General features: G+C 35.0%; 5 protein-coding genes across 5 annotated transcripts; all 5 read left to right on the forward strand.

Moving 5' to 3' along the window:
- Positions 3,559-4,728, forward strand: LOC104771455. Its single transcript, XM_019241726.1, has 2 exons — positions 3,559-3,775; positions 4,297-4,728. The coding sequence occupies exons 1-2, from the start codon at positions 3,676-3,678 to the stop codon at positions 4,476-4,478; spliced, it is 282 nt and encodes a 93-aa protein (XP_019097271.1). The 5' UTR covers positions 3,559-3,675; the 3' UTR covers positions 4,479-4,728.
- On the forward strand, positions 11,935-12,852 carry LOC104772747. Its single transcript, XM_010497326.1, has 2 exons — positions 11,935-12,166; positions 12,488-12,852. Exons 1-2 carry the CDS (start codon positions 11,935-11,937, stop codon positions 12,850-12,852), a joined length of 597 nt encoding a protein of 198 aa, XP_010495628.1.
- Positions 17,733-18,950, forward strand: LOC104772748. The gene has a single exon (XM_010497327.1). The coding sequence runs from the start codon at positions 17,733-17,735 to the stop codon at positions 18,948-18,950; it is 1,218 nt and encodes a 405-aa protein (XP_010495629.1).
- Positions 20,090-23,699, forward strand: LOC104771456 (QWRF motif-containing protein 9-like). The gene is made up of 6 exons (XM_010495983.2): positions 20,090-22,014; positions 22,329-22,448; positions 22,639-22,755; positions 22,841-22,930; positions 23,285-23,392; positions 23,460-23,699. Exons 1-6 carry the CDS (start codon positions 20,764-20,766, stop codon positions 23,502-23,504), a joined length of 1,731 nt encoding a protein of 576 aa, XP_010494285.1. The 5' UTR covers positions 20,090-20,763; the 3' UTR covers positions 23,505-23,699.
- On the forward strand, positions 24,327-26,724 carry LOC104772749 (QWRF motif-containing protein 9-like; the record flags this gene model as incomplete). Its single annotated transcript, XM_010497329.1, has 4 exons — positions 24,327-25,829; positions 26,144-26,263; positions 26,454-26,570; positions 26,656-26,724. Coding segments are annotated over exons 1-4 (1,557 nt in total), but the record flags the coding sequence as incomplete, so codon positions are not given.

Below are 26,729 nucleotides of genomic sequence, written 5' to 3' on the forward strand. Positions count from 1 at the left end.
AGTGTATATGTAGACGATTTGATTTACAGTGGAGATAATGTTGCAATAGTGAAAGAGTTCAAGCTGTCGATGGAAAAGGAGTTTGATATGTCTGATCTTGGGAAGATGAGGTATTTTCTTGGGATAGAGGTGTTGCAAACAAGTCAGGGAATTCACATTTCTCAGACGAAGTATGCTCTTGAGGTTTTGAGGCGGTTTGAGATGGAAGATTGCAATGCAGTTCGCAATCCGATAGTGCCTGGTTTCAAGATGATGTGGATGAGACTGGTGAAAGGATCGATGAAACATTCTACAAGCAGATCATCGGGAGTCTCATGTATATCACGAAAACGAGACAGGACCTGCAGTTTGCTGTGAGCCTACTGAGCTGCTACATGTCTGGACCAACAAAGATGCATCTTCAAGCGGTTAAGAGGGTTCTGAGGTATTTGAGAGGCACAATGGACTATGGAATCTGGTACAGAAGAGGAAAGGGAGAACTAATGGTGTATACTGATAGTGATTTCGCCGGTGACGTTGACAGCAGGAAAAACACCACGGGATATGCATTCCTTATGGACAACGCAGCTGTAGCGTGGTTGTCAAAGAAGCAGCCGATAGTCACACTCTCCACAACAGAAGCAGAGTATGTTGCTGCATCAGTTTGCGTCTGTCAAGCTATATGGTTCAAGAGGATTTTAGGAGAATTGGGCTACAATGTGGAAGGAAGTACTACAATCTACTGTGACAACACTTCGACAAACAAGCTTTCAAGGAATCCAGTTTTTCATGGGAGGTGCAAACATATAGGAGTTCGCTTTCATTTCCTGCGTGACATTGTGAAGAATGGAGAGATACAGTTGGAGCATTGTGGTTTAGAAGAGCAAGTGGCTGACATCTTTACCAAACCTCTGAAGCTGGAAGTGTTTGAGAGACTAAGGAGTAAGCTTGGGATTTGCTCAGCAAGTGATAAGCTAAGCTTGGTTCACCAAAGCTTAGTTTAGGGAGGGTTTGTTGGAGCAAATGGATCATGAAGTGAAGGTAGCCGTTGGATTAATTAAGAGCTTTAGAGCCATTAGATTTGGAAGTTTGATTCAGTCTTTGTTTGTTTGGTTTTAGTGTCTGTAATGAGACCGAGTATATAGGCTCACGTCTGTTGCTCTGTTCCACTAGCGTCAGTTTCGTTTGCAGTTTGTTTCTTGTTTTGTAAGACTATTTATAGTCATGTCTTTCTTTTGAATGAAGTACGATTTCAGCATTGAGCAATTATACGATTACACAATTATTATCTGCTGCTCTGCGTGCCACTCAACTATGTTACTAAGACCCTCCATAGTCTCATCTCAAGAGCGAGGTTCTGCATACCTTTCTGAAGTCCGAACAAGAACATCCTGATTTTGTTCGGTGAACTCATGAACATCTGAGAGAGATAACCAGCAACATATTTTCTTTGTCCACAGGGACAACCTTTGGTGGTGGTGCAAACTTAAGAGGGCTCCCCCTCTTACACTTCGTCTACAGTAACCCTTTGTCATTCAAATTATCTAGGTTTTAATCAAGTTTAAATAGATAAATGTGTGTGTGTCACAGGAATTGGGGCAAGGGAAATTACCTTGCACGCTAAACCATGTTGTAACTGAGTATTAACATTGAGCAAATGTCTTATGAGCAAAGTATTTCAAATGAATAATTAGGACTGTTTAAGAGGTTATGGTTCAACGAAATATGTATCTAACCATGGAACTAAACTTGCATGATTAATCCAACTAGGATTCGGGTAAGACCGACCAGTTGTCTTTGGCCGAATTAAGACTTAAGTGATAAGGTTGGAACTCGAACAAATGAGCAAAGATAAATCATGTTTCTACCCATAAATCGAACCACTTCACACACATTCATAAATAAACACAACGGACAGTTTTTCAAGAAATTTAAACATTCTCGAAAAATATCATAATTAATGCCCCAAAAAAAAAAATTAATGCACCAATTCACTCTAGAATAAATGTGTTTGTATTACATTCTTGTAACACTTTCAAATTTGCAACATTTTTTTATTTTCTTAAAATTCATGAATATATTTATATTTAGAAAACTCTTTGCCAAAAAAAAAAAAAGAAAACTAGGGTAGGTAGAACTAGTATGAGGTTAACCACATAATTCACATTGTCAAAACCAAACTTAGGCACGTTTTAGGTCATTCTGCCTCTTTCAATCATAAAATAAAAAACATCATAGTGGACAAAATAAAACATCATTTTTCTTCCTAAAGTAAACTATATAATCGTCCTTATATTTTTTGTCCTACTCTCTTCTCGTATTTTCTTTATACTAAAAAATAAACAATTGGCACGAGATATTTGCCGTCAGAGCAAAAAAAAAAAACACACGAGATATTTGTTTTTTTCCGCCATTTTCTTCTCCACAGAAAATGAATTTTTAAAAAGCCAAATTGAAATCTAAAAGCCATCAAGAAATCAACACGTGGGAACAATCAAAGAGCTTACCGACAGTTTTTAATAGTTTCGTTCGTATTCAACGGCACTCGACAAAAAGGGAGAACCACACTGAATCTTTTCATACGTGGCCCAAATCTAATTGGTGTGACGTCAGTATGCCGAAAGGCAAAGGACCGCAGCTAGTAAGTAATAGTATTCCTATATTCTCCTTCTTTGAAACTCTTTATTCTTTTAATTGGACAAAAAAAACTAATTCAAAATTTAATTAATTTAAACCGGAATTCATCACCACACCATTAATACAAATTTAATTTACTAGTATTTTAATATATGAATAGTATTAATTCAATTTCGAATTATCAAAACTGAATTTGGAATGAACCTAACTGATTTTTGGCAACCAAGTTTATATAATAAGATATGTTAAAAAAACACAAATATTACATAAATTTTATAGAATATTTTATTTTCAATATAATCAATCATTTATCTAAAACGGAAATGAATCTAAACATATTAGGGACGTATTGAATTCAATATTTTAAATGATTGAATTTTAGTGAGTTTTCTTATGTAATAACATAATTTTAGATTAAGTTGTTATGATTGATTGTAAAACTTTCCAAATTACCACTTAAAAGATAAACTATGAGATTTAGGGTTATGTATTTTTTACTTAAAGTTCTCTAAAATCTCCTAAAATCATTAGAAATAATATTTTCAAAATGTTTTGGATAACTACAGATCCTAAATTATATTTTCAAAATACTAGTTCAATAACAATGATTTTATTAAATTTTTGACTGAATATACCTTGTAATAGAGTAAAAAACAAAAAAGTTAAATCGAACTGAAATTATTAGAATCTAATAATTTGAACCAAATTGATTCGATACTATCATACTAGTAATATCCGTATTAATCCAAATGCTCATGCCTATTTTTCTATCTTTAATTCGAATGTGCATGCCTATTTTTTGCATTGATGAAAGGACCTAACAGTCTTTTCCGTATTTTATTTTATATTTATAAAATATTTCTTACCAATAAAACATAGTAGAATATACGGCTGGTATGTCTTTCCTTATAAATAAAAAAGTATTTTCCTCTCTATGAGTCTATTTAGTTGAAGTTATTGCTTGAAACGTCAGTTTTTTGGGGGGGTTGAGTTTTCTTCTCCCTTTCTACCTTCTCTCTCCTTCTCTGTTCTCTTCTCTTCTCCCTTCACTTTGATCAAATGGCCGGCCTTAGATGGAGAGAGTGGTGGAACACGATGGCCTTCCCCACCCGACGCATCTGGAATCGTATCACTGTACGCGTTGGCTTCCGACACAGTGGTAAGCTCCGATCCCTTCACTGTCCCTTTCACCAGCCCCTTAAAACGTTTTCTCTGTTTCATCGCTTTGAGGGAAACCAACCAAAAAAAAAAATAGTTAGTTTAGGTTTTTATCAATTTCTTTTGTGATTCTTGATCATATATATAATAGTAATTAGTTTAGATTCTATCAATTTATTTTGTGATTCTTGATCTTATAATAGTTTAGATTTTATCATCTTCTTTTGTGATTCTTGATCATATAATAGTTAGTTTAGATTTTATCATTTTCTTTTTGTGAATCATGATCATGTAAAGAAACTGTCGGTGGAAATTTTTAGCTATATATAGGATCCAAAAAGGCTCTTGAGCTTTCAATATAGTTAAGGTCTTTGAGGGTTTTATTGCTTTATCCGTGATGGGCTTGTGGTAAGATCCTTACTAAGTAGAATATATTCACCTTCCGGATTAATAGGACGTCTCTATGAATCGGTTTTATATCTTAAAAAAAGAAAAACTAAATGATGGTCTTGTGTGTTGTAGGACTCCTGAGGCTACAACATGACGTGAGTTCTTGTGAGTACGAAGACATACACATAATGTGGAATCTGTTACACAAGAATGAAGATCTTAATCGCGGCTTACAGATCAAACCACAACAACAACAACAGAGGAAGAAACCTTGCTGGAATCTTCTTGGTTCATATCTTTGCCAAAGATTCTGATCGGTTTTATTATATATATAACCCAAGATGTTCCAAACCATCCTTGTATTTGAGAGAGCCTTGACGGGTCCCTTGCAGTGTGGTGAGGTTCGCAAAATTTTAATAAACTCGAGGTTGCAGAGTTTTTAGCTGTTATATATTCCGTGGCATGCCTCTATATGTACTTATGAGTATTATCATCACATGAGTGTTTGTAGATATAAAAAATACACAAATGTTTCACAAAGTTTGATACTACTAAGTTCATCTATTCTGGTTTCCCTGTTTTTTGCTCAACTACATTAGAAAAAAACAGTTTATAACCTATGTTGAGACATAATACTATGCACATGGCTCTAAAAATATTTCTTTGATGGCTTACTTACATTTCCATAATATACTGAGAAACCAAGTGTTCTCTCTAGTTTTTAGATTTACTACTTGCTATAATACATTGAAATACAGAACTCTTGATTCCTTAATGAGAAAAGATTTTGAAATATAATTTTTGTTTTCTTTAATCTTTAAGGCGAAAAAAATACGAGAAATAAATGTTTTAGAACACTCTTTCTCCATACACCCCTAGAAAGCAAAAGATCAGTATTTAATTTTCTTGGATACCTAAGCTAACGAATTACTGATCAACTTTGGTGACAAATTAATTACTCCAAAATGTATAGCTAAATTACAAAATTATATAACTAAAAACTCCCAAGTTACATACACAAATGGATTTTCTAATAGAAGAACACACTCTCTTTTGAATTAAATGATAGATACATTTAGTTCTAAAATCAATGCTCTTTGAAGGGAAAAAATAATGATAGTGGTATCTTTAAATTGTTGTTCTCTTCGGAAAGAAAAAAAAGAAAACGAAAAAAAAGTATCCTTATGCCATCAAGCATATTAGACTTCCAATTTAGAAGTGGTCATTATTAAAATAATTAGATTTCAGCCAATGAATCCATGTAGAAAGATGAAATGTCAGAGTCAACTGGTTAGATACTGATGTCCAAACAAGTGTGTGTTTGTTGCATCCTTGTATATATATGTGTGTCGGCTTCTTCTGGGCTTATTTAAAGGCCGGTCTTCAAAAGAGTACTCAACAAGTATTGTGTGATGATGTGATAGCTTTTTTCTCTTTTTTGGTTGGACATTTCACCTAACGACTCTTTGATTTTATTAAATGTAATGTAACTAAGGCATTTTGATAATTTATGTATCTCTTATATATGCCTTACTTTTTTCCCAGTGTCAAACTTACATATTCTTTTCGTGTGAATCTTTTTATCCTTTTTACTTGACTCAATCCTTTTTTAATTATTAATTTCTTGGTCTAAGGGCCAATATATTCGTAACTCCACTGCATATCTTCAGAATTAGGTGATTGATTGTTACATCACAATATACTAGATTAGTACGGCGCTATGCGCAAATTTATAGCTTTAAGTTTTGTATGATTATATCTTGTAATTTTGATGAGATTATCTGGTACTTTCTTCAGTATTTGATATCAATAATAGATATTTATTTCTTGCTCTCACTTGAAATGTGCTAATATACTTATACACTTTTGTTTTGTACACTTTTAGTATTAGTGTTATATGATTAAAATTACCAAATTTATTAAGTATACCATATTTTGATATATTTGTTTTGTGGGACAATTTGAAAAATATACTAAATTTGAAAAGAAATTTGAAAACTACACTTAATATTATAGTGATTTGGAAACTACACATTTTGAAATGAAAATGGACAGAAATATCCTTATTATTAAACAGTTTTAACAATTAAATAAAAAACAATAAAAACTAAATTTATATTTAAAAATAAATCAACTTTAAAAATAAATTACTTTTTAAAATTGTTAAATTCAGAATAAATTATTTAATAATTTAAAATTATAACAAAAAGTATTTATTGTATTTTAAATAATGATTACATCAATCAATTTTTGATCTTAAAATTTTGAATAAATAAAAGAATTTAAATATTTTTATTATTTAGATTTAAATTTATTTAAAAATAAATAATTCCAGATTACAATTTATAATCAATGTTTTAGATTTATTTTATCAATGTTGATTTATTTATAATGTCGACTTTTTGAACTATTATTTTGTTTTTGACTTCTGTTGACTTAATTATCTTTATCATCGACTTACATTAAAACAGTTGACTTATGTTATGGCTAGTGGACTTATAACATAGTCGATTTGTTTAACAAGTGACTTATTTTTTTCTGTTCATCGATTTATATTTGTTTTCTATTGATTTTTTATTTATTGTTGACTTATTATATTCTACATTGATTTATTAATAAGGTCGATATTTTAAATGGTTGACTTAAATTTATTTTTTGTCGACTTATTTAATTTTACGTCGATTTATTTTAAAATTGTCGACTTGTTTTTTTGTTTGATTGTTTTTTTACAAAGTCGACTTATTTTTTTTCCGTCGATTTGTTTGCTCTTAGTAGACTTATTTCATTTTAACTTGACTTATTAATATGATTGATTTTTTGAACTGTCGACTTATATTTTGTTCATGCTGATTTATGTTTTTTCTTTGTGGACTTATATTAAAAAGTCAATTTATTCTTTTAATAATTGATTTGTTACATAGTCGATTTGTTTGAACTGTTGATTTATTTTTCTAAAATCTCACAATTTTTTTATTATTTTACTAAAGTTAACAATTTTCAAAATAAATTAAAATATATAATTATTTTTCAAAACTTTTTTATTAAATGGAAAAAACTGAAGAATTATTAGTGAATTATACATTTATTTAAAACTAATATTATCTAAAACATTTACTAAACATAAATGGAAAAAAAATAATTCTAATTAATTTTATTTAAATTTTTATATACTAAATTTTTAAAATTAAATTACTAAATAATACCGAATTTTTAAATTTTTAAATTTTAAATAATTCTAATTAGAAAATTTTAGCAAAATTCTGAATATCTAGTTTACATAATGTTTTTAAAAATATTTTTTCAAATGAATTAATTTAATTATATTATATTTATTTTAATTTAATTTGTAATTGAGGATAATATAGTCATTTAGTTGAATACATAAGGTACATTTCAAAGACTAAAAAAATTTAGTATAGATTTTAAATTCCCTATGAAGTTTGAGGTATGTATTCAAATTTTTTCTTTGTAAAATTGTTATTTTTTTAACTAATTTCATTAGTCGGCGAACCAACTGAACTTGTCCATTGGCTACGTTTACTCATTTCAAATTCAGACCACCTATTCCATTTTGTTTATGTTTTTGGTATAGACAATGAAACATAAAAGCTTACATTAAAAAATGACCAAAACAAGTATAAATCGTTTCAATATGGATTATATAATTTCTTTATATCATTTTTATGACAAGATGTAACAAAAATACCATTATACCAAGATGGAACACATACATTAATTTGATACTATACATACATTTTCGACCACATGTTAGAGTGACTCCGTTTACAAATGAAAATCATAATTTAGGCAAACATAAAAACTTATTATAAGCAATGGCGGAGCTAGTTGAAGGGGATGATTTTAACAATTATTTGTTTACATGCTTATTTAATTAATATTTGGTAGAAAATTTGGTAAAAAAATCGTGGAAAATTAGTGCACAATATTATGCAACCATAGCCTATAAGTGATAATTTCTCTTTTATTACTTCTCAAGGCATATAATTACTTCTCAAATAATTAGTCCACAATATTATGCAACCAAAACTCACAGACTCTGCGGTGAGTTTTGTGATTTGAGCATTGGGCATATATTCCCTCAGGTCATCAGAAGGTCTGTCAACTTCGTTGGTAGGTCAAAATGGTTAAAAGATCCAAAACACGTAGACACCTAGCGGTGGTGCAATAACTCTTGCAGTGATAGCCTCAGCAAAACGCATAAGGCTAGTTATTAAGTGCTCAATTTATAACATGGATCTTGTGTTGTTGTCTTTGTCGTTGCGTTGTTATGTTACGTTATTGTCGTCCCTAGCTTTGACAGCAAATTAATGGTTTTGGGGAAGTTGACGGCCAAAAAGATATGAAGATGTAATTTAAAGCTCTTGAAACCATGGCTTTGAAAGTTGAAACCCATACGTCAAAATATAGTGCAACAGCGGATATATGAAAGGAAAAATGATTGTCAGCTACTTGAAGTATACGCCAACACATCACCACACATATAAACAATATAAATGTCTTGTTAACTACGTGAACTATTGTCATCACATAAGGACATCCATAAACAAGCACATGTTATGTGTACAACACCATAAACATTCAACTCCGGTGGTTGGTTGGCCGGAATCCGGTGTTGACCAATGTTGACCGACATTGATCAATGTTAACCGGTGTTGACCGGCGTTGACCAAAAAAAATATTCAAAAAAAAAATTATTTTTTCCTATAAATAAGAACTTTTTTGTTTTTATGTATTTTTGATAAAGAAAAACAAAAGATAAATGATTTGTATAATTTACAAAAACAAAATATAACAACAAAAAGTTATACACCAAAATTTTATGTTTAGTAGATTTTTTCATAAAAATATAACAAAATATATACTTTTTCCTTTTAAAAAGCATTTTTTATTTTGTATTTTCAAAGTTGGGAGTTATAAATATTTTTTTTCTTTTTACTTATTTATAAGATTATGTCATTTGAAATATATCCAAGACATTGCCAACTATTTCTTTATTTTTAATAAGAAAAAGAAAGGAAGAAAATAATGAAATTTTTTATTTATTTACATGAAAGACATATATCTAGAAGATAGTTAAAAAAACAAAAGTTGATTTTGTAAAATCAAAGGTTGGTTTTGTAAAATCAAAGAAATAGTTGGCAATGCCTTTGATATATTTCAAATGACATAATCTTATAAATAAGTAAATTGTACAAAACATTTATATTTTGTTTTTGTAAATTATACAAAACATTTATCAAAATTTTTTACAAAATCAACTTTTGTTTTTTTAACTATCTTCTAGATATATGTCTTTCATGTAAATAAATAAAAATTTTCATTATTTTCTTCTGTTCTTTTTCTTATTAAAAATAAAGAAATAGTTGGCAATATTTTGGATATATTTCAAATGACATAATCTTATAAATAAGTAAAAAGAAAAAAATATTTATAACTCCCAACTTTGAAAATACAAAATAAAAAATGCTTTTTAAAAGGAAAAAAATATATATTTTGTTATATTTTTATGAAAAAATCTACTAAACATAAAATTTTGGTGTATAACTTTTTGTTGTTATATTTTGTCTTTGTAAATTATACAAATCATTTATCTTTTTTATTTCTTTATCAAAAATACCTAAAAACAAAAAAAGTTCTTATTTATAGGAAATTTTTTTTTTTTGAATATTTTTTTTTGGTCAACGCTGGTCAACACTGGTCAACACCGGTTAATATTGGTCAATGTCGGTCAACATTGGTCAACGCCGGATTCCGGCCAACCAACCACCGGAGTTGAATGTTTATGGTGTTGTACACATAACATGTGCTTGTTTATGGATGTCCTTATGTGATGACAATAGTTCACGTAGTTAACAAGACATTTATATTGTTTGTATGTGTGACGATGTGTTGGCGTATACTTCAAGTAGCTGACAATCATTTTTCCTTGTTCAATCCTGCCACCTTTAAAAACCAACACCCATCAAATGCCGGGAACACTAAACCATTCATTGTCTGTGTCATGTCGACTGCAAGCTTTGTGTGAAAGCCTTAACCTCCATAGCCAAGGATCTTATGAGAGGGAGACTCCACCTGCTCTGCTACGGTTGGACACATATCTTTGGCACATCCGTCTGATAGCTTAATTGGAGAGTTTCTTTGCTCCCAAACACATGGAGTTCCATGTTATGGCCCTTGTATTACCTCAAGAAGCATCTTTTGCGCCGGCAAGTTGCTTAGCCATGACAACCTTATCAATGTCACCTAGTCATAGTTTGACAGGGACCAATCCGTCTACCACTGAGCTTTCCATAGAAGATTTATCGACAAACCATTACCTCTCATGTGACATTTGCTTCTTAGCTAGTGCCTCAAAGCTCTTTTGGATCATTTGTCGTTATTTATTATCACTCTTTGTATGACATTTGGGATTACCTTTCTGTTGCTTCTGTTTTAGAACTTGGATCCTTGTATCCTTCTCTTTGTATTTGGTTTTATGAGATTGAATCAAGTGTTTGACAAAAAAAAAAAAAGGAATATATCAACTGGTTGAGTGTCTATCTAAATTTTGTTCTTTAGATGTCAATATTGTGTAACTAATACATACATTATTACGATAATGCAAGAGTAAATCTGTGCTGCTTTCTCATCGTTGGATTGATTAAGTAAAGAAATCGTAGAGTAGTGCTTGGCAAGACATAAATAACTTTGTTTCCAGATCCGTCGACTGAATTATAAGGAAAAGTGTAAGATTTAGATTATATCAAATAAGGGTTCTCCCTAACTTTCTCTCCCAGACACAACCATTGAGGCGCCGCTACCACTGAATCTCTCCAACATCAGTGGAGTTCCTGCTTGCTGGCATCGGGCAAACTCGACCTCTACTTCCTTTTGAAGCTTTCTCTCTCTTTTTTATCGAATCTTTTTTTTTCTCCTTTTTGGCCCATGTTGTATATTTTCCAACCTTTATAAAAAAAAAACTCAAACTGTGGAGAAGCCGTTTTCTTCATCATATCCAAAAAGGGGTGGAGTCCGGCGAACTCCACTCTCTGTTACATTGGCTTAGTCTCTTTACTTTTAAATATTAACATTAAATATCAGAATTTTAAACTTCTTTAAAATAATATTTTATTAATTTATTTCTTTTCATATTTAATTAGTTATTTTATATGAATTAAAAAATTCTGATATTTGAAAATCCCCCATAATTTTTAAACTAACTATCAAACCTAATTAATCAGTCAAGAAAGACTATAAATGCTAAAAACATGTGTTCAAAATCTATGAAGATTAGAATGATAAAATTTAATACTGAATGTACAGTTCAAACCATAATACTAATTTCTACTAACTAGTCAACAAAAGTAAATAACCCGCCAAATAAGTGATTCATAGTCATAAATAACGAGCCAAATTTGAAATTAACCAAATAACAAAATATATTGACTTTGAATTGAAAATTTTCATTTCATTACCTTTTTTTTATTACTTAAAACTGTATAAAAGGGTAGGTAGACAAATGGTGTTAAACACACTTAAAGTTTCAATATGTCTTCCAATCCAAATATGTTCAATATATACGGTGATGATTTCGTAAACCATCGTGAAATGTCTTCCATCGAAATGAATCAAAACTCCAAGATGGTTCAATCGATGTTCACAACATCTGATCATGATCATATGAACCGTGCAAATTTGTTTGCTTCTACTCCTTCTTTTTCTTCTTATCAAAATTCACATCTCTCTTCATCTTCTTTTCTATTTAATATGATGAGGAGAAACTTTGATTCTGCTTTTGGTGTTGAATATTTTTCTACCAATATACTTAATAGTGCCAAATATGAAATTGAACGTGTCAATAGTGTCATGGATTCTAACCCCAATATTTGGATTCCTGTTTCTCTTCCTCCAGATTTTCTTGGTAATCATGGCAAAGTTTTGAATCCAACACCTCTTAATTTCGTTTATCCGGACCATGATCATGATGGTCCTCATCATTATGCCGCTCCTCCTCATCATCATGCTGCTCCTCCTCATCATAATGTTGCCTTTCCTCATCAGCGCAAAGATTTGAATCCAACACCTCTTCGTGTTGTTTATCCTGGCCAAGATTATGCTTCTCCTTATCATTCTGCTGCTCCTTCTCATCACTATGATGCTCCTCCTCATCATGCTGATTTTCTTCCTCAACAACGTAAAGTTTTGAATCCGACACCTATTAGTGTCATTTATCCATACGATTATGTTGCCCCTCCTCATCATTCTGCTGCTGCTCCTCATCAATCCGCTGCTCCTCCTCATCATTCTGCTGCTCCTCATCATTCTGATGTGTTTTCTTTGTCATCAAAGCAAAACCATGTTCCCCAAGATCGTCGATCTTTGAAGAAAATTCTCAAACCAACCAAAACTTTTGATTCTGAAGAAGATAAGAAAAGTGGTGATGATAAGTATGATGGTCGTACACATAGTATACCACGTGAAAAAAATGGTCCATATACATGTCCCAAATGCAATGAGGTGTTTGATACTTCTCAAAAATTTGCTGCACATATGTCACTACACTACAAGAGTGAGACGAACAAAGAAAGAGCTCGGAGACTTCGTGCAAGGAACAAAAGAAAATATCGTAAGTTCATGGCGACTCTCAGAAGACCAAAACAGAGAATGGAATTGGTAGCAGTTGAATAAGTAACGAAGAATGTTTCCAACATATTTTGTTCGTAAAAAAAAGCTTATTTATAATTTTATTTCCATTGTATCTTTTCATTTTTAGCAAAGAAATGAAATCTTATTTATTTATAGAATGTCATCTTATTTTTATTGCTAGATCTAGGCATTTTGTAATCTTAGATTGCTCCTTAATTTTTTAAGTTTGGTTATTCCTTAATTTCTTAAATTTCAATAAATCATATGCATTCACAATTACGGTGGTTAAGCCCTATTACAGTTTTAAATTAATTTACGTAAGTTCTTTATTCATTTAAAATTGCAAAAGTAAATTTTTTATGGTATAAATACCTCTAATGATTTTTATTTCTTTCTTAATATATTTTCATATTTACGGTAACTATAATATATTAAGATGTTTTTTATCTTTACCATGTTTGACAATAATTCTCCAGATGTAACCGATGTTTGATTGAGATTACATTTTCTTATGTATATAAAAATAGAAAATAAGACTTAAATCATAATCCCCACTTCAAATTTTAATTTTTAAATTTTACAAAATTACGATATATAATTTAGATTTATCTCTAATACAACATAATGACAGTACAAAATTAACAAGAAAAAATCATATTAACAATAAATATACTGTTTTCCTCCTTAACTATATATATATGAATTCTATAAAAAAATGGATCAGCCGATAATTGAATTTATTAAAACAAAACGAAATTAACACATAATGATTTGTAGCAGAAATACTAGTTTCTTAGGAATACAAGTTGTACTAATTATACCACTTTTAACAATTATACTTCTTTACTCAGATATGCCAGTTATACCACTTCTAATAGTTATGCCACTTTTCTCAATTATACCACTTTTCTCTGTTATACCACTTATATCACTTGTAATAGTTATATTCAGTTTTTTCGTTCTATTATAATTGCAAATTGATTCTTAAACCGAAAACAATTTACCTACTTACTACTCACTAAGAATAAACCACTAACACCCATTGTGTAGAAATGTTTTTTTTTTTTTGTCAACCATTAGGCCACAATACCGGCCCATTAGCCTAATTCCTACATTCATAGGGAGCGGGACTCGATCCCTGGTGTGATGGTGCCTTGTGCATTAAGGACTTACCTTTGACCACTGCACTAAAGTCACTTCACATGTGTAGAAATGTTTTGACTGTAACATTTTAATGTGGAAATGTTAATTTGATAAATATTACAATGTTAACTGTTGGGTCAAAAATAGCATATATATTTGCAGTAATATATGATTGAAGATATGGTCAAAGATTCCTTTCTTTTTTTTGTTGTTGTAACCATATCTATAGTAACATTTTTAAGTACATTTAAAAATAGTCTCTGATTAAATTTATAGTTACAAATAATGTCATTACTTACTAGAAAAAATAAGTTAGCACACAAAGAGTATTTATGGAATGTATATTACTACTTATATATACATCCAAAAAACCCTTTTACAATTAATTTTCAATAAAGCAGATGATAGTTTATTCTTCTGTAAAACAGAAGCGACATAATGTAGTACGGTCATGGAAATTATAGGCAATTATAGAAAAGCGTCCGGACATGAGGTTAACTTGGAAAAGTCATCTATCATGTTTGGTAAAAACGTTCGGGAGGACATAAGAACCCAATTAAAGTCTGTCATTGGTACTTCAAAAGAAGGCGGTATGAATTCTTATTTGGGTATTCCTGAAAGCCTTCAGGGATCGCAAACTAAGGTTTTTAGTTATGTTAATGATCGGTTAGATGATCGTATGAATGGTTGGTCGGCAAAATATCTATCGAAAGGCGGCAAGGAAATCATGATCAAGTCAGTTGCGTTGGCTTTCCCAACTCATGTTATGTCCTATTTTAAATTGCCACATGCATTAACGTCTAAATTAACAAGTGCTATTTCAAGTTTTTGGTGGCGGTCTAACGACAAAGCTCGTGGTTTGCAATGGGTAGCTTGGGATAAAATGTGTGATGATAAATGCGAAGGCGGTTTAGGTTTTTGTGATTTGTAGCAATTCAATGATGCGATATTGGCTAAGCAGATTGATGTTTAATTCATTACCCAACATCTCTAATGGCTCGTGTGATGCAAGGTCGATATTTTAGATATAAACGTCCTCTATTGGTCAAAAAGTCATACTCTCCCTCATTTTCTTGGAGGAGTATTTTTTCAACGAAAGGCTTAGTGGAAAAAGGAGCAAGATGGGCATTAGGATCTGGTTGTGATATCTTGATATAAAAAGATCCTTGTATACCGGATAGCCAACCAAGACCAGCTAATGGTCGCAGGAGACTGCTCCATCCTAACCTAATGGTTAATCATTTGATCAACCCACACACTATGGAATGGCATATGCCCATCCTTGAGGAGTTCATGGATCCAGAGGATATTCGTATTATTCAGGCTATTCCAATCAGTAAATCATATAAACCGGATCGACTGATTTGGCACTACACTAAATCCGGGAAATATACAGTCAAATTGGGTTATTGGCTAGCCCGTGATTTAATTAAGGTAGTTGAGTCCGGACCGACGTGTACGGCCCTTTGGGCACAAGTTTTGAAACTTGACGTTCTCTCCAAGGTTCAACACTTCTTCTGGCAAATAGCATCCGGGTCTCTTCCGGTGTTGGAACGGCTAGCTAATCGGGGTGTTCGGTGCGACACCCTTTATACACGGTGTGGGCTGGCGGATGAGACGATAAACCACGCTCTCTTTGAGTGTTCTCGGTCTCGTAGGATCTAGGATTTATCTCTGGTTTCGTTAACATCCGATGGTTTTCCCTATGGCTCAGTTTATTCTAATTAAGACTTCTTATTATGGCGGGCGACATCTCAATCGAGTGTTTCAGATATTTGTTCTCGTCTACCTTGGATTTTATGGTCAATTTGGAAGGATCGGAATAAAAATGTTTTTCAGGGTACAGAGGCGGCACCAATAGATATTATAAATCAGGCGGCTAATGTTAGAATCTTGTGGGAGGAGGCGAGGTCATTCACGGGCAGAGCCATGGATTATTCGACACCTATGGAAAATCTAGAACCTTCTCCGTGATGTCAGGTTGATGGATCCTGGAAGGGGTCTGATTCCTTTGTGGGCTTGGGCTGGTGTTTTTGCAATAGAGAGGACAAAGTGTTACTTATGGGAGCAATATGCTATAGACGAACCCCCTCACCTCTACATTCACAGTTACAAGCCTTGATCTGGGCTATGGAGTCTCTGTTGGCGGCTGGCATTGATTGTTCCCTTTTCGAGACTGACTGTGCAGAGCTGGTGGCGATGGTGCAATCTCCTGATGAATGGCCCGCATTCTCCAACTTGTTGGATGATTTCAATTTACACAGATCTTTAATTCCCGGCTTCATCCTAAGCAGGATTCCGCGTTCGTCAAATGTGAGGGCAAATTGTCTTGCCTGTTCATCGCGTTCTTTAGTTTCAGAAACTACTTTTGTAAACTTCTTCCCTCCGGTTTGGGCAACCAACCTTGGAGTACTCTTTTAATTTAATATTTGGTTGACAAAAAAAGGTTTTAAAAGGTTTTAAGAAGTTTCGTTTAAAATGATTATAACACGGACCGTCCGCAGCGGATGGCGGAGTTTAGGCCTATAAGCCTCTGCAATGTGAGTTATAAAATTATCTCAAAAGTATTGTGTTTTCGCCTGAAGCGCTTATTGCCTCTTTTGGTTTCAAAAACGCAATCAGCCTTTGTTTCTGGACGTTTAATTACAGATAATATTCTTGTGGCTCAGGAGATGTTCCATGGACTAAATACTAATATCCGGTGTAACTCGGAGTTCTTGACATTTAAAACAGATATGAGTAAGGCATATGATCGGGTTGAGTGGAATTTTTTAGAGGCGGTTTTGATTCAGTTAGAATTTGATAGGAGATGGATTTCGTGGATCATGTGGTGTGTATCGCCAGTGTCGTATCAAGTTCTTCTGAAGGGTCAGCCCCGAGGTTTTATTAGACCTCAGAGGGGATTACGCCAGGGGAATCCTCTCTCACCATACTTATTTATACTATGCACAAAGGTCTTGATAGCAAATATTAAAAAGGCTGAAAGGGAGAAGAAATTAACGGGTATTACTATTGCCCGTGGTAGTCTTACTGTTTCGCACTTGTTGTTCGCGGATGATAGCCTGTTTTTTTGTAAGGCAAATGCGCAGGAATGTAGGACGGTAATGGATATAATCGGCAACTATGGCAGAGCCTCAGGACAAGAGGTTAATCTGGCTAAATCCTCTATCATGGTTGGCAAAAAGGTTACTACTGATCTTCGATCCCAGTTGAAATTAGTTATTGGGATTTCTAAGGAGGGTGGTATGGGTTATTATTTGGGTATTCCTGAAAACCTACAAGGCTCGAAAACTAAAGTTTTTAGCTACGTTAAGGATCGGCTGGATGATCGTGTAAATGGTTGGTCTGCAAAGTGTTTATCAAAGGGTGGTAAGGAAATTATGATTAAATCGGTGGCTTTGGCACTTCCTACCCATGTTTTGTCATGTTATAAACTGCCACAGGATTTGACGTCTAAATTAACGAGTGCTATTTCCACTTTCTAGTGGAAGTCCAATGATAAGGCACGTGGTATGCACTGGGTTGCTTGGGATAAATTGTGTAAAGATAATTATGAAGGGGGCCTAGGTTTCCGAGCTCTGGAATAATTCAATGAAGCTATGCTGGCCAAACAGTTTTGGCGGTTAATTCATTATCCGACGTCTTTAATGGCTAGGGTGATGAAAGGTCGATATTTCAGGAACAAGCATCCTCTTATGCCAAAAAAATCAAATAACCCTTCCTTTGCATGGAGAAGTATTTATTCAACCAAGGGGTTGGTGGAACATGGAGCGCGATGGATGGTACGCTCCGGTTGCTCCATCTCGGTTTGGCGTGATCCATGGTTACTGGATATTCGTCCAAGATCGGCGAATGGCCGGGGGAGATTGTGGCTCCCGGGTTTGATTGTTAATCATTTAATTAACCCAGTTACAAAGGATTGGCATCTGCCTATTCTTGAGGAGTTTTTTGATCCGGTGGATATACAACTTATTCGGAGTATGCCGGTAAGTAGAACTTATCAACCGAATAGACTAATATGGCACTTTACTAAGTCCGGGAAGTATTCGGTTAAATCAGGATACCGGTTGGCCCGGGAATTAATCACGGATGTAGAGTATGGGCTGACGTGTATGGCTTTGCGGGCACAGTCGTGGAAACTAGATGTACCCTCGAAGATCCAACACTTTTTTTGGCAGATTGGCTCTGGTACTCTTCCCGTGTTAGAACGTCTTGCGCATCGGGGTATTCGCTGTGATACCTCATGTAAGCGATGTGCTTCTGCAGTGGAGACTATAAACCATGCACTCTTTGAGTGTCCTTGGTCTCGAGGTATTTGGGAGATGTCCCCTGTTTTGTTAGATCCGGGAGGTTTTCCATATACATCGATATATGCGAATTTAGATTTCATATTCTGGCGGGTGTCTTCACAATCTGGGGTTTCGGATATAGCCCTTTATCTCCTTAGGATTGTTTGGTCAATTTGGAAAGATAGGAATAAAAAGGTTCTCCAGGGTATAGATCTAGAGCCAATTGATATTTTGAATCAAGCGGCTAATGATAAATTATTGTGGGAGGAGGCCAAATCTTACTCAGTGAGATACCTGTATCCTCCGCCTTTATCGGAGGACAGGGGTTCCTTTCCCCGATGTCAAGTTGATGGTTCTTGGAAAGGTACGAATCTTTTTCAGGGTCTGGGCTGGTGGTGTTGCAGTGGAGAGGATTCAACGCTTCTGTTGGGAGCACGGAGTCACCGACGAAGCATCTCCCCTTTACATGCGGAATTACAAGCGCTGATCTGGGCTATGGAGTCTTTACTGGTGGCTGGAGTCGATTGCCAGGCTTTTGAGACGGATTGTGCAGAGCTAGTTGCGATGGTGCAGACGCCGGATGATTGGCGCGCTTTTTCTAACCTGCTGGAGGATCTCTCTTTGCTTCGAACTCCTTCACCCTCACCAGGGTTCCACGAGACGTCAACGCAAGGGCTGATTGTCTTGCTCGATCTTCAAGATCTTTAATTTCTGAAACTACTTTTGTAAACTCTTATCCTCCTGTTTGGGCCACCAATCTTGCAGTTCTCTTTTAATTATTAATGTTTGGTTGAAAAAAAAATTATTATAAAGCACAATTCTTATTGTTTTAAGTGTAAACGATTTTAGAACGTTTTATAAAGATTTTAAAATTTTCTTAAATTTTTTAATTAAAATGATAATAAAACATAAGTATATTGTTTAATTAGGTTTAAAAGGATTTTAATAGGTGTTCAGAAAATATTAAAAGGTTTTAAATAGATTTTGTAAGATGTTTTTTAGTTATAAATATGATTAACACACTTTTTACTATCTTACACGATTTTAAAAGTTTATATGAGTTGTAGAATCATGAAACGAGTTATAGAAACCTGAAACAGTCTTGAGCATACATTTTAGGATTCCTCGTTTTATTCCTCTATGAATCTTACAAACAAGTTGTGGGAATCTCAAGGCAAGTAAGAATAATCTCTTTTATAGACGAGTCTAAATTTTACTAAAAATAGGAACGATTACAAGATGAACGAGCACGTAAAACAATCTAAGAATTGGTCGATGCCGAACAAGAATATAATTAGTCGAGCTTCGGGTTGAGTCAACGTATTGAATGAGTCATATTCTCTTTGGGCGAATTGCTTAGACGATCTTGCCATGTACTTTGCTTTAGAAAGAATTATAGATTCCTTTATTGCGCCAAACCTTCTGTATTTATAGAGAATTGTATCGATTCCGCTGGTGAAATCTCAAAAATGTCCTTTTCCGATATGGTTTAGTTTGTGGGCTTTTTTTAATGGGTTCATTTATTGACTTGGGTTAGAGTTTTTTTTAGGAAGAGATAAAACTTACCTTCGAAGAGCATCTCCAATGGTTTGCTCTATTTTTCCTTCTATAATAGAGAAAAATATAGCAATCTATTTTAGAGGTAAATTTACTTCAATCAACCACTATTCTCACCTCTAAAATAGAGATTGCTATATTTTCATCTATTTATAGAGGAAAAAAATAGAGTTTATCTATTTATAGAGAAAAAAATAGCAATTTCTATTTTATATGTGAGAATAGATGTGAATTAGAGTAAAAAATAAAATTCCTCTATTATAGAAGAAAAATTAAGAATACTGTCTGTTTAAGTTGAATGCATTTAGTAGCTACATAACCATCCTGCGAAGAGAAATTATTAAAATCTAATCTAAAAATTTAGAATATAACATACGGCCTAAAGCACATGCTTTGGCTGTTTTATGGACGGGCTGGCACTGGTTAGGGTAACAAATCCTCCAAAATTCAAAATATTAATAGTAAGCTTAATAAATCAAACTTAGAATTTAAAATTTCAACTGTCTAACACTATCACTAGCCTAGGCCACTCGTCTGCTTGATCACGAGTTGACCCCGTCCAGGTAAGTGATTTGCTCGTACACACCGCTTCTATATTTATACCCCTGCTTCCCTAGTCATCTCTTTGGGTCTGAGCGATGTGGGACTTTTTAGTTTTTTTTTTTTTTTTGGTCGTCTATGGTACTTTTCAGTTTTTATAGATCAGGATTTGCTCATTTTATATTAAATGAGTAAAAGAGACGACGACAGTTATGAGTTATGCTCTCACGTAATTATCTCCTCTCCCACCTTCCCCACACTCTATTCTCTCGCCGGAGATTTATACTTTACAGTGCTAAACTGACTCAAATTCCAATTAAACTCAAACCCTAGTTTCGCCGGTAATCTCTTAAAACCCGATGGAGAAATCATCCACTGTATAAATCTCTCCTCACTGCTCACATTTCGCAATGTTGATTTCTCAATGTCGGAGATGACAGCTGCAGTTTCGGCTTCGTTCAACGCCGCTAAACAGAACAAACCGCCGTCGTTTCCATCGGAAGCATCGCATCGCCGTCCTAAATCACGAGATGTAGCGTCGCGATACCTTAACGGCGCTTCCTCCTTTTCGTCGTCGTCGGTTTTCCACAAATCGTCGTCACCGTCCTCCGCGGCGAAGAGATGTCAATCGCCGATTGTTACTCGACCGGTGACTCCGTCTGTTACTATAAATCGGCCGAGATCAACACCACGTCGTGACTCGTTGGATCGACGAGGTAGTGGTAGTGGTAGTGGTGGAGAGGTTTCTTCAGCGCAGAGAATGTTGTTGACTTCTGGGAGAAGCTTGTTTGCGTCGTTTCAGGCGGATTCGTTCTCAGGGATTGAGTTTAGATCGAAGCTAAACTCATCGCCGGGGAGAGGAACAGTAGAGAAGAAGAAGAAGACGATTCCGACGGCAATAGCATCTAGGAGTTGTGGAGCTCAGCAAGAGAAGACAAAGCTCAATGAGCAATGGCCTAGGTCAGTGCAACCGAGTTGTTTGAGTAGGAGTGTAGACTTCACTGATACTAGGAAGAAACTGAACGGATCTGGCAATGGTGTATCTAGAGCTCTTCAGAATTCCATGGTGAATAATAATAATAGACCGCGGATAACGAGAGATTCATTGAGTGTTGGATTAGAGACTGAGAGTGTTTCTTCTGGAAGCTCTAATGGAAGAGGGAGAATGTTACCAGCTCGTGGCAATGTGGTTCAGGGGAGAGTTCCGCAATTGGCTAGTAATCTGTCGCAGCATCGGTTAGAGCCTGGCTCACAGGTTTCTAAATCTAATGGACTGAGGAAGGTATCGGTTGATAGTCATGTTTTGTCTCCTAAAGGAAGCCAATTGTTTCCAAAGAGTGAGCAGATTCGACCTGCTTCACCTAGCAAGTTTGGTATGACTGCAGCTTCCCCGAGAGGAACCAGCATTGCTAGAGGAATAAGCCCTTCGAGAGGCGTGGTTCCTCCAAGAGGGATTAGTCCTTCAGGCAGGATGAGCCCACTAAGAGTGAGAAGCTCCCTAACTAAAACCACACCTTTGGTTCTGAATTTTGCTGTGGATGCTAAAGAGAAGATCAGAGATAATGGGGTTGCTGATGCTCACTTGTTAAAGCTTTTACACAATAGGTTGCTGCAGTGGCGATTTGCTAATGCACGAGCAAATGCTGTTATCTCTTCACAAAAGATGAGAGCGGAGGTTAGTAAATCCTTTTCGTACTGAATGCTTTAGAACCTTTATTATTAGCACAGTAAGTGTTTCCAATCAATTTTGGATTTTAACATTCGGCCACTTTGAATGTGACAATAGCTAATGGTTTTAGAAAATAAGTTAGTTTCAATGAAAACAAACTCGTAGGCACCTCTCTCTTGTGTTCAAAAAGTTAAATCTGTTATGTTGTACAAGCTTGTCTATGCCAACTATGTTCAAGTGGCTAAGTTTTAAGTTGTTAGTTTTCAGTTGGTTTTCAATGAGAGGCCACAAACTCTGATGAAGCGTTGTTTTCATTGCAGAAAAGATTGTACAATGCATGGATAAATATCTCTATGCTGTATGATTCTGTCAGAGCCAAAAGAATTGAATTGCAGCACCTGAAGCAGAACTTGAAACTGATATCTATTCTCAATAGGCAGGTAAGTTAATCCGCTTTTTTTATATATCTTGAACTGCCTTATCCCCCTGTGCTCTTTAAGTAACATTTTTATAGGAGTGATTTTCCCTTTTAGGTTCATTTGTATGTTCTGCCTCTTATAGCTTTGGGACCTTCTCCAAATTGGATCTTACTTAGCAAGAAAGTTAATTTTTTTTCGTGCAAATATATAGATGGGACATCTAGAAGAGTGGTTGGTTATGGAACGGGATTACATGGGTTCTTTGGTAGGAGCTGCTGAAGCGTTGAAAGGCAGCACGCTTTGTCTACCTGTTGATTGCGGGGCAATGGTTTGACTCTTACTCACACGTATTGCCTATAGTACTGTATTGAGAAAACATATGTTATGCTTGCTGATGATGATACCATATGCAGGTAAACGTACAAAGTGTTAAGGATGCCATTTGCTCAGCAGTTGATGTTATGCAGGCAATGGCATCTTCCATATGCTTGTTGCTGCCAAAGGTGACCCAATCTTTTCCCTCGTCGTGTTTATTTTTTTACTGCCGAACTCAATAGTGTGTAGCTGCAATTTTTAACACCTACACGGAAATGTTAAGACAAATAGAGAGTAAGCAATGTACTGAGTTGACAGAGCACATCCCTTCTTGTTTAATTGCGCCCATCTCCTCTTGCAGTCAAGTGAATAGTCCACTATCTTCGTTTACGCATTATTCTCTGATTATGATTAGTGTCTTAATATCCGGTCTAAATTACTTTGTTCCATAATTTTGTCAGCACTACGTGATTGTGAGAAGAGGATTTGCGTCGATAAGTTATTCATATTTATATACTAAAAAGTGAATCCCATTTTCTCAGGTTGGGAAGATAAGCAGCTTGGCAGCAGAACTTGGCAGTGTAAGTGTCAAGGAGGAAAGGATGCTCGACGTGTGCCGGGACCTCCTAAACACAATCTCAGCTCTGCAGGTACGATATCTATATTTTGATCCATTCTGTAACTAGAAATTTGGGGATTTATCTTTAAACTATGCAGGTTACGGAATGCAGTTTGAAGACACAGATTACACAGCTAAAATAGTAAAAGTGACAAAAGTTAACTGAATGTAAGTACGAAAGCCACTCAATATGGTCAATTTTTTGGAGTTATGAGAATGTTAGGAGATCATCTGATTCAAATAGAGAGACCATTTCAGTTTGATAGTTTAACTTTAACAACAAGAAGTCTGGTTGTAAATATACAAGTCGTGGTTTAAATCAAATTTAATTTGCTGTTGCTACTTCTGTTCTGCAGATATATTAATGTTTAGTGTGTGTACTTTAGAAACAGAGGACTGAAACATATATATAGCTAATCATCTAAACAATTCAGGTAGATCATGAACATCTTTTAGACTACTTTTGTAGGTAACTCAACAAAATTGACATATATATAAATATCTAGATAATTTATGGGGAATTTGTCTGAATTTATATGCTGTAAAAAGACGATTAAATTCATATGCTGTAAAAAGGTAGTGAGCTAAGAGCATCCACATTGGTTGGGGACTTTTTTTGGTCCCTCACATTTAATAATAATATTTTGATAGTTTCTTATTTTTAGTATGAGCATTGGTGTCTATTTGTATTTGGTCCCCCTAATAAAATAATAATATTTTGAAAGTTTAAAGATTAATTATTTAAAGTTGAAAAAACAAAAACATACAATTAAGAAATTAATAACAGAAAACATATAACATAAAAACATAAAAACAAAAACAAACATTTTATTCAACTCATAGAAATTTTAAAATCAATCTTCATTATCCGGAAGATGTCCAAAGTTAGTCCAAATATGTATTGGTGTTTCTGATGAGATTAAGACAATATTTGATTGTTGCAGAAATATTGNGATCAGGATTTGCTCATTTTATATTAAATGAGTAAAAGAGACGACGACAGTTATGAGTTATGCTCTCACGTAATTATCTCCTCTCCCACCTTCCCCACACTCTATTCTCTCGCCGGAGATTTATACTTTACAGTGCTAAACTGACTCAAATTCCAATTAAACTCAAACCCTAGTTTCGCCGGTAATCTCTTAAAACCCGATGGAGAAATCATCCACTGTATAAATCTCTCCTCACTGCTCACATTTCGCAATGTTGATTTCTCAATGTCGGAGATGACAGCTGCAGTTTCGGCTTCGTTCAACGCCGCTAAACAGAACAAACCGCCGTCGTTTCCATCGGAAGCATCGCATCGCCGTCCTAAATCACGAGATGTAGCGTCGCGATACCTTAACGGCGCTTCCTCCTTTTCGTCGTCGTCGGTTTTCCACAAATCGTCGTCACCGTCCTCCGCGGCGAAGAGATGTCAATCGCCGATTGTTACTCGACCGGTGACTCCGTCTGTTACTATAAATCGGCCGAGATCAACACCACGTCGTGACTCGTTGGATCGACGAGGTAGTGGTAGTGGTAGTGGTGGAGAGGTTTCTTCAGCGCAGAGAATGTTGTTGACTTCTGGGAGAAGCTTGTTTGCGTCGTTTCAGGCGGATTCGTTCTCAGGGATTGAGTTTAGATCGAAGCTAAACTCATCGCCGGGGAGAGGAACAGTAGAGAAGAAGAAGAAGACGATTCCGACGGCAATAGCATCTAGGAGTTGTGGAGCTCAGCAAGAGAAGACAAAGCTCAATGAGCAATGGCCTAGGTCAGTGCAACCGAGTTGTTTGAGTAGGAGTGTAGACTTCACTGATACTAGGAAGAAACTGAACGGATCTGGCAATGGTGTATCTAGAGCTCTTCAGAATTCCATGGTGAATAATAATAATAGACCGCGGATAACGAGAGATTCATTGAGTGTTGGATTAGAGACTGAGAGTGTTTCTTCTGGAAGCTCTAATGGAAGAGGGAGAATGTTACCAGCTCGTGGCAATGTGGTTCAGGGGAGAGTTCCGCAATTGGCTAGTAATCTGTCGCAGCATCGGTTAGAGCCTGGCTCACAGGTTTCTAAATCTAATGGACTGAGGAAGGTATCGGTTGATAGTCATGTTTTGTCTCCTAAAGGAAGCCAATTGTTTCCAAAGAGTGAGCAGATTCGACCTGCTTCACCTAGCAAGTTTGGTATGACTGCAGCTTCCCCGAGAGGAACCAGCATTGCTAGAGGAATAAGCCCTTCGAGAGGCGTGGTTCCTCCAAGAGGGATTAGTCCTTCAGGCAGGATGAGCCCACTAAGAGTGAGAAGCTCCCTAACTAAAACCACACCTTTGGTTCTGAATTTTGCTGTGGATGCTAAAGAGAAGATCAGAGATAATGGGGTTGCTGATGCTCACTTGTTAAAGCTTTTACACAATAGGTTGCTGCAGTGGCGATTTGCTAATGCACGAGCAAATGCTGTTATCTCTTCACAAAAGATGAGAGCGGAGGTTAGTAAATCCTTTTCGTACTGAATGCTTTAGAACCTTTATTATTAGCACAGTAAGTGTTTCCAATCAATTTTGGATTTTAACATTCGGCCACTTTGAATGTGACAATAGCTAATGGTTTTAGAAAATAAGTTAGTTTCAATGAAAACAAACTCGTAGGCACCTCTCTCTTGTGTTCAAAAAGTTAAATCTGTTATGTTGTACAAGCTTGTCTATGCCAACTATGTTCAAGTGGCTAAGTTTTAAGTTGTTAGTTTTCAGTTGGTTTTCAATGAGAGGCCACAAACTCTGATGAAGCGTTGTTTTCATTGCAGAAAAGATTGTACAATGCATGGATAAATATCTCTATGCTGTATGATTCTGTCAGAGCCAAAAGAATTGAATTGCAGCACCTGAAGCAGAACTTGAAACTGATATCTATTCTCAATAGGCAGGTAAGTTAATCCGCTTTTTTTATATATCTTGAACTGCCTTATCCCCCTGTGCTCTTTAAGTAACATTTTTATAGGAGTGATTTTCCCTTTTAGGTTCATTTGTATGTTCTGCCTCTTATAGCTTTGGGACCTTCTCCAAATTGGATCTTACTTAGCAAGAAAGTTAATTTTTTTTCGTGCAAATATATAGATGGGACATCTAGAAGAGTGGTTGGTTATGGAACGGGATTACATGGGTTCTTTGGTAGGAGCTGCTGAAGCGTTGAAAGGCAGCACGCTTTGTCTACCTGTTGATTGCGGGGCAATGGTTTGACTCTTACTCACACGTATTGCCTATAGTACTGTATTGAGAAAACATATGTTATGCTTGCTGATGATGATACCATATGCAGGTAAACGTACAAAGTGTTAAGGATGCCATTTGCTCAGCAGTTGATGTTATGCAGGCAATGGCATCTTCCATATG

Source organism: Camelina sativa, chromosome 20, assembly GCF_000633955.1.
Source record: "Camelina sativa cultivar DH55 chromosome 20, Cs, whole genome shotgun sequence".
NCBI classification, from domain to species: domain Eukaryota; kingdom Viridiplantae; phylum Streptophyta; class Magnoliopsida; order Brassicales; family Brassicaceae; genus Camelina; species Camelina sativa.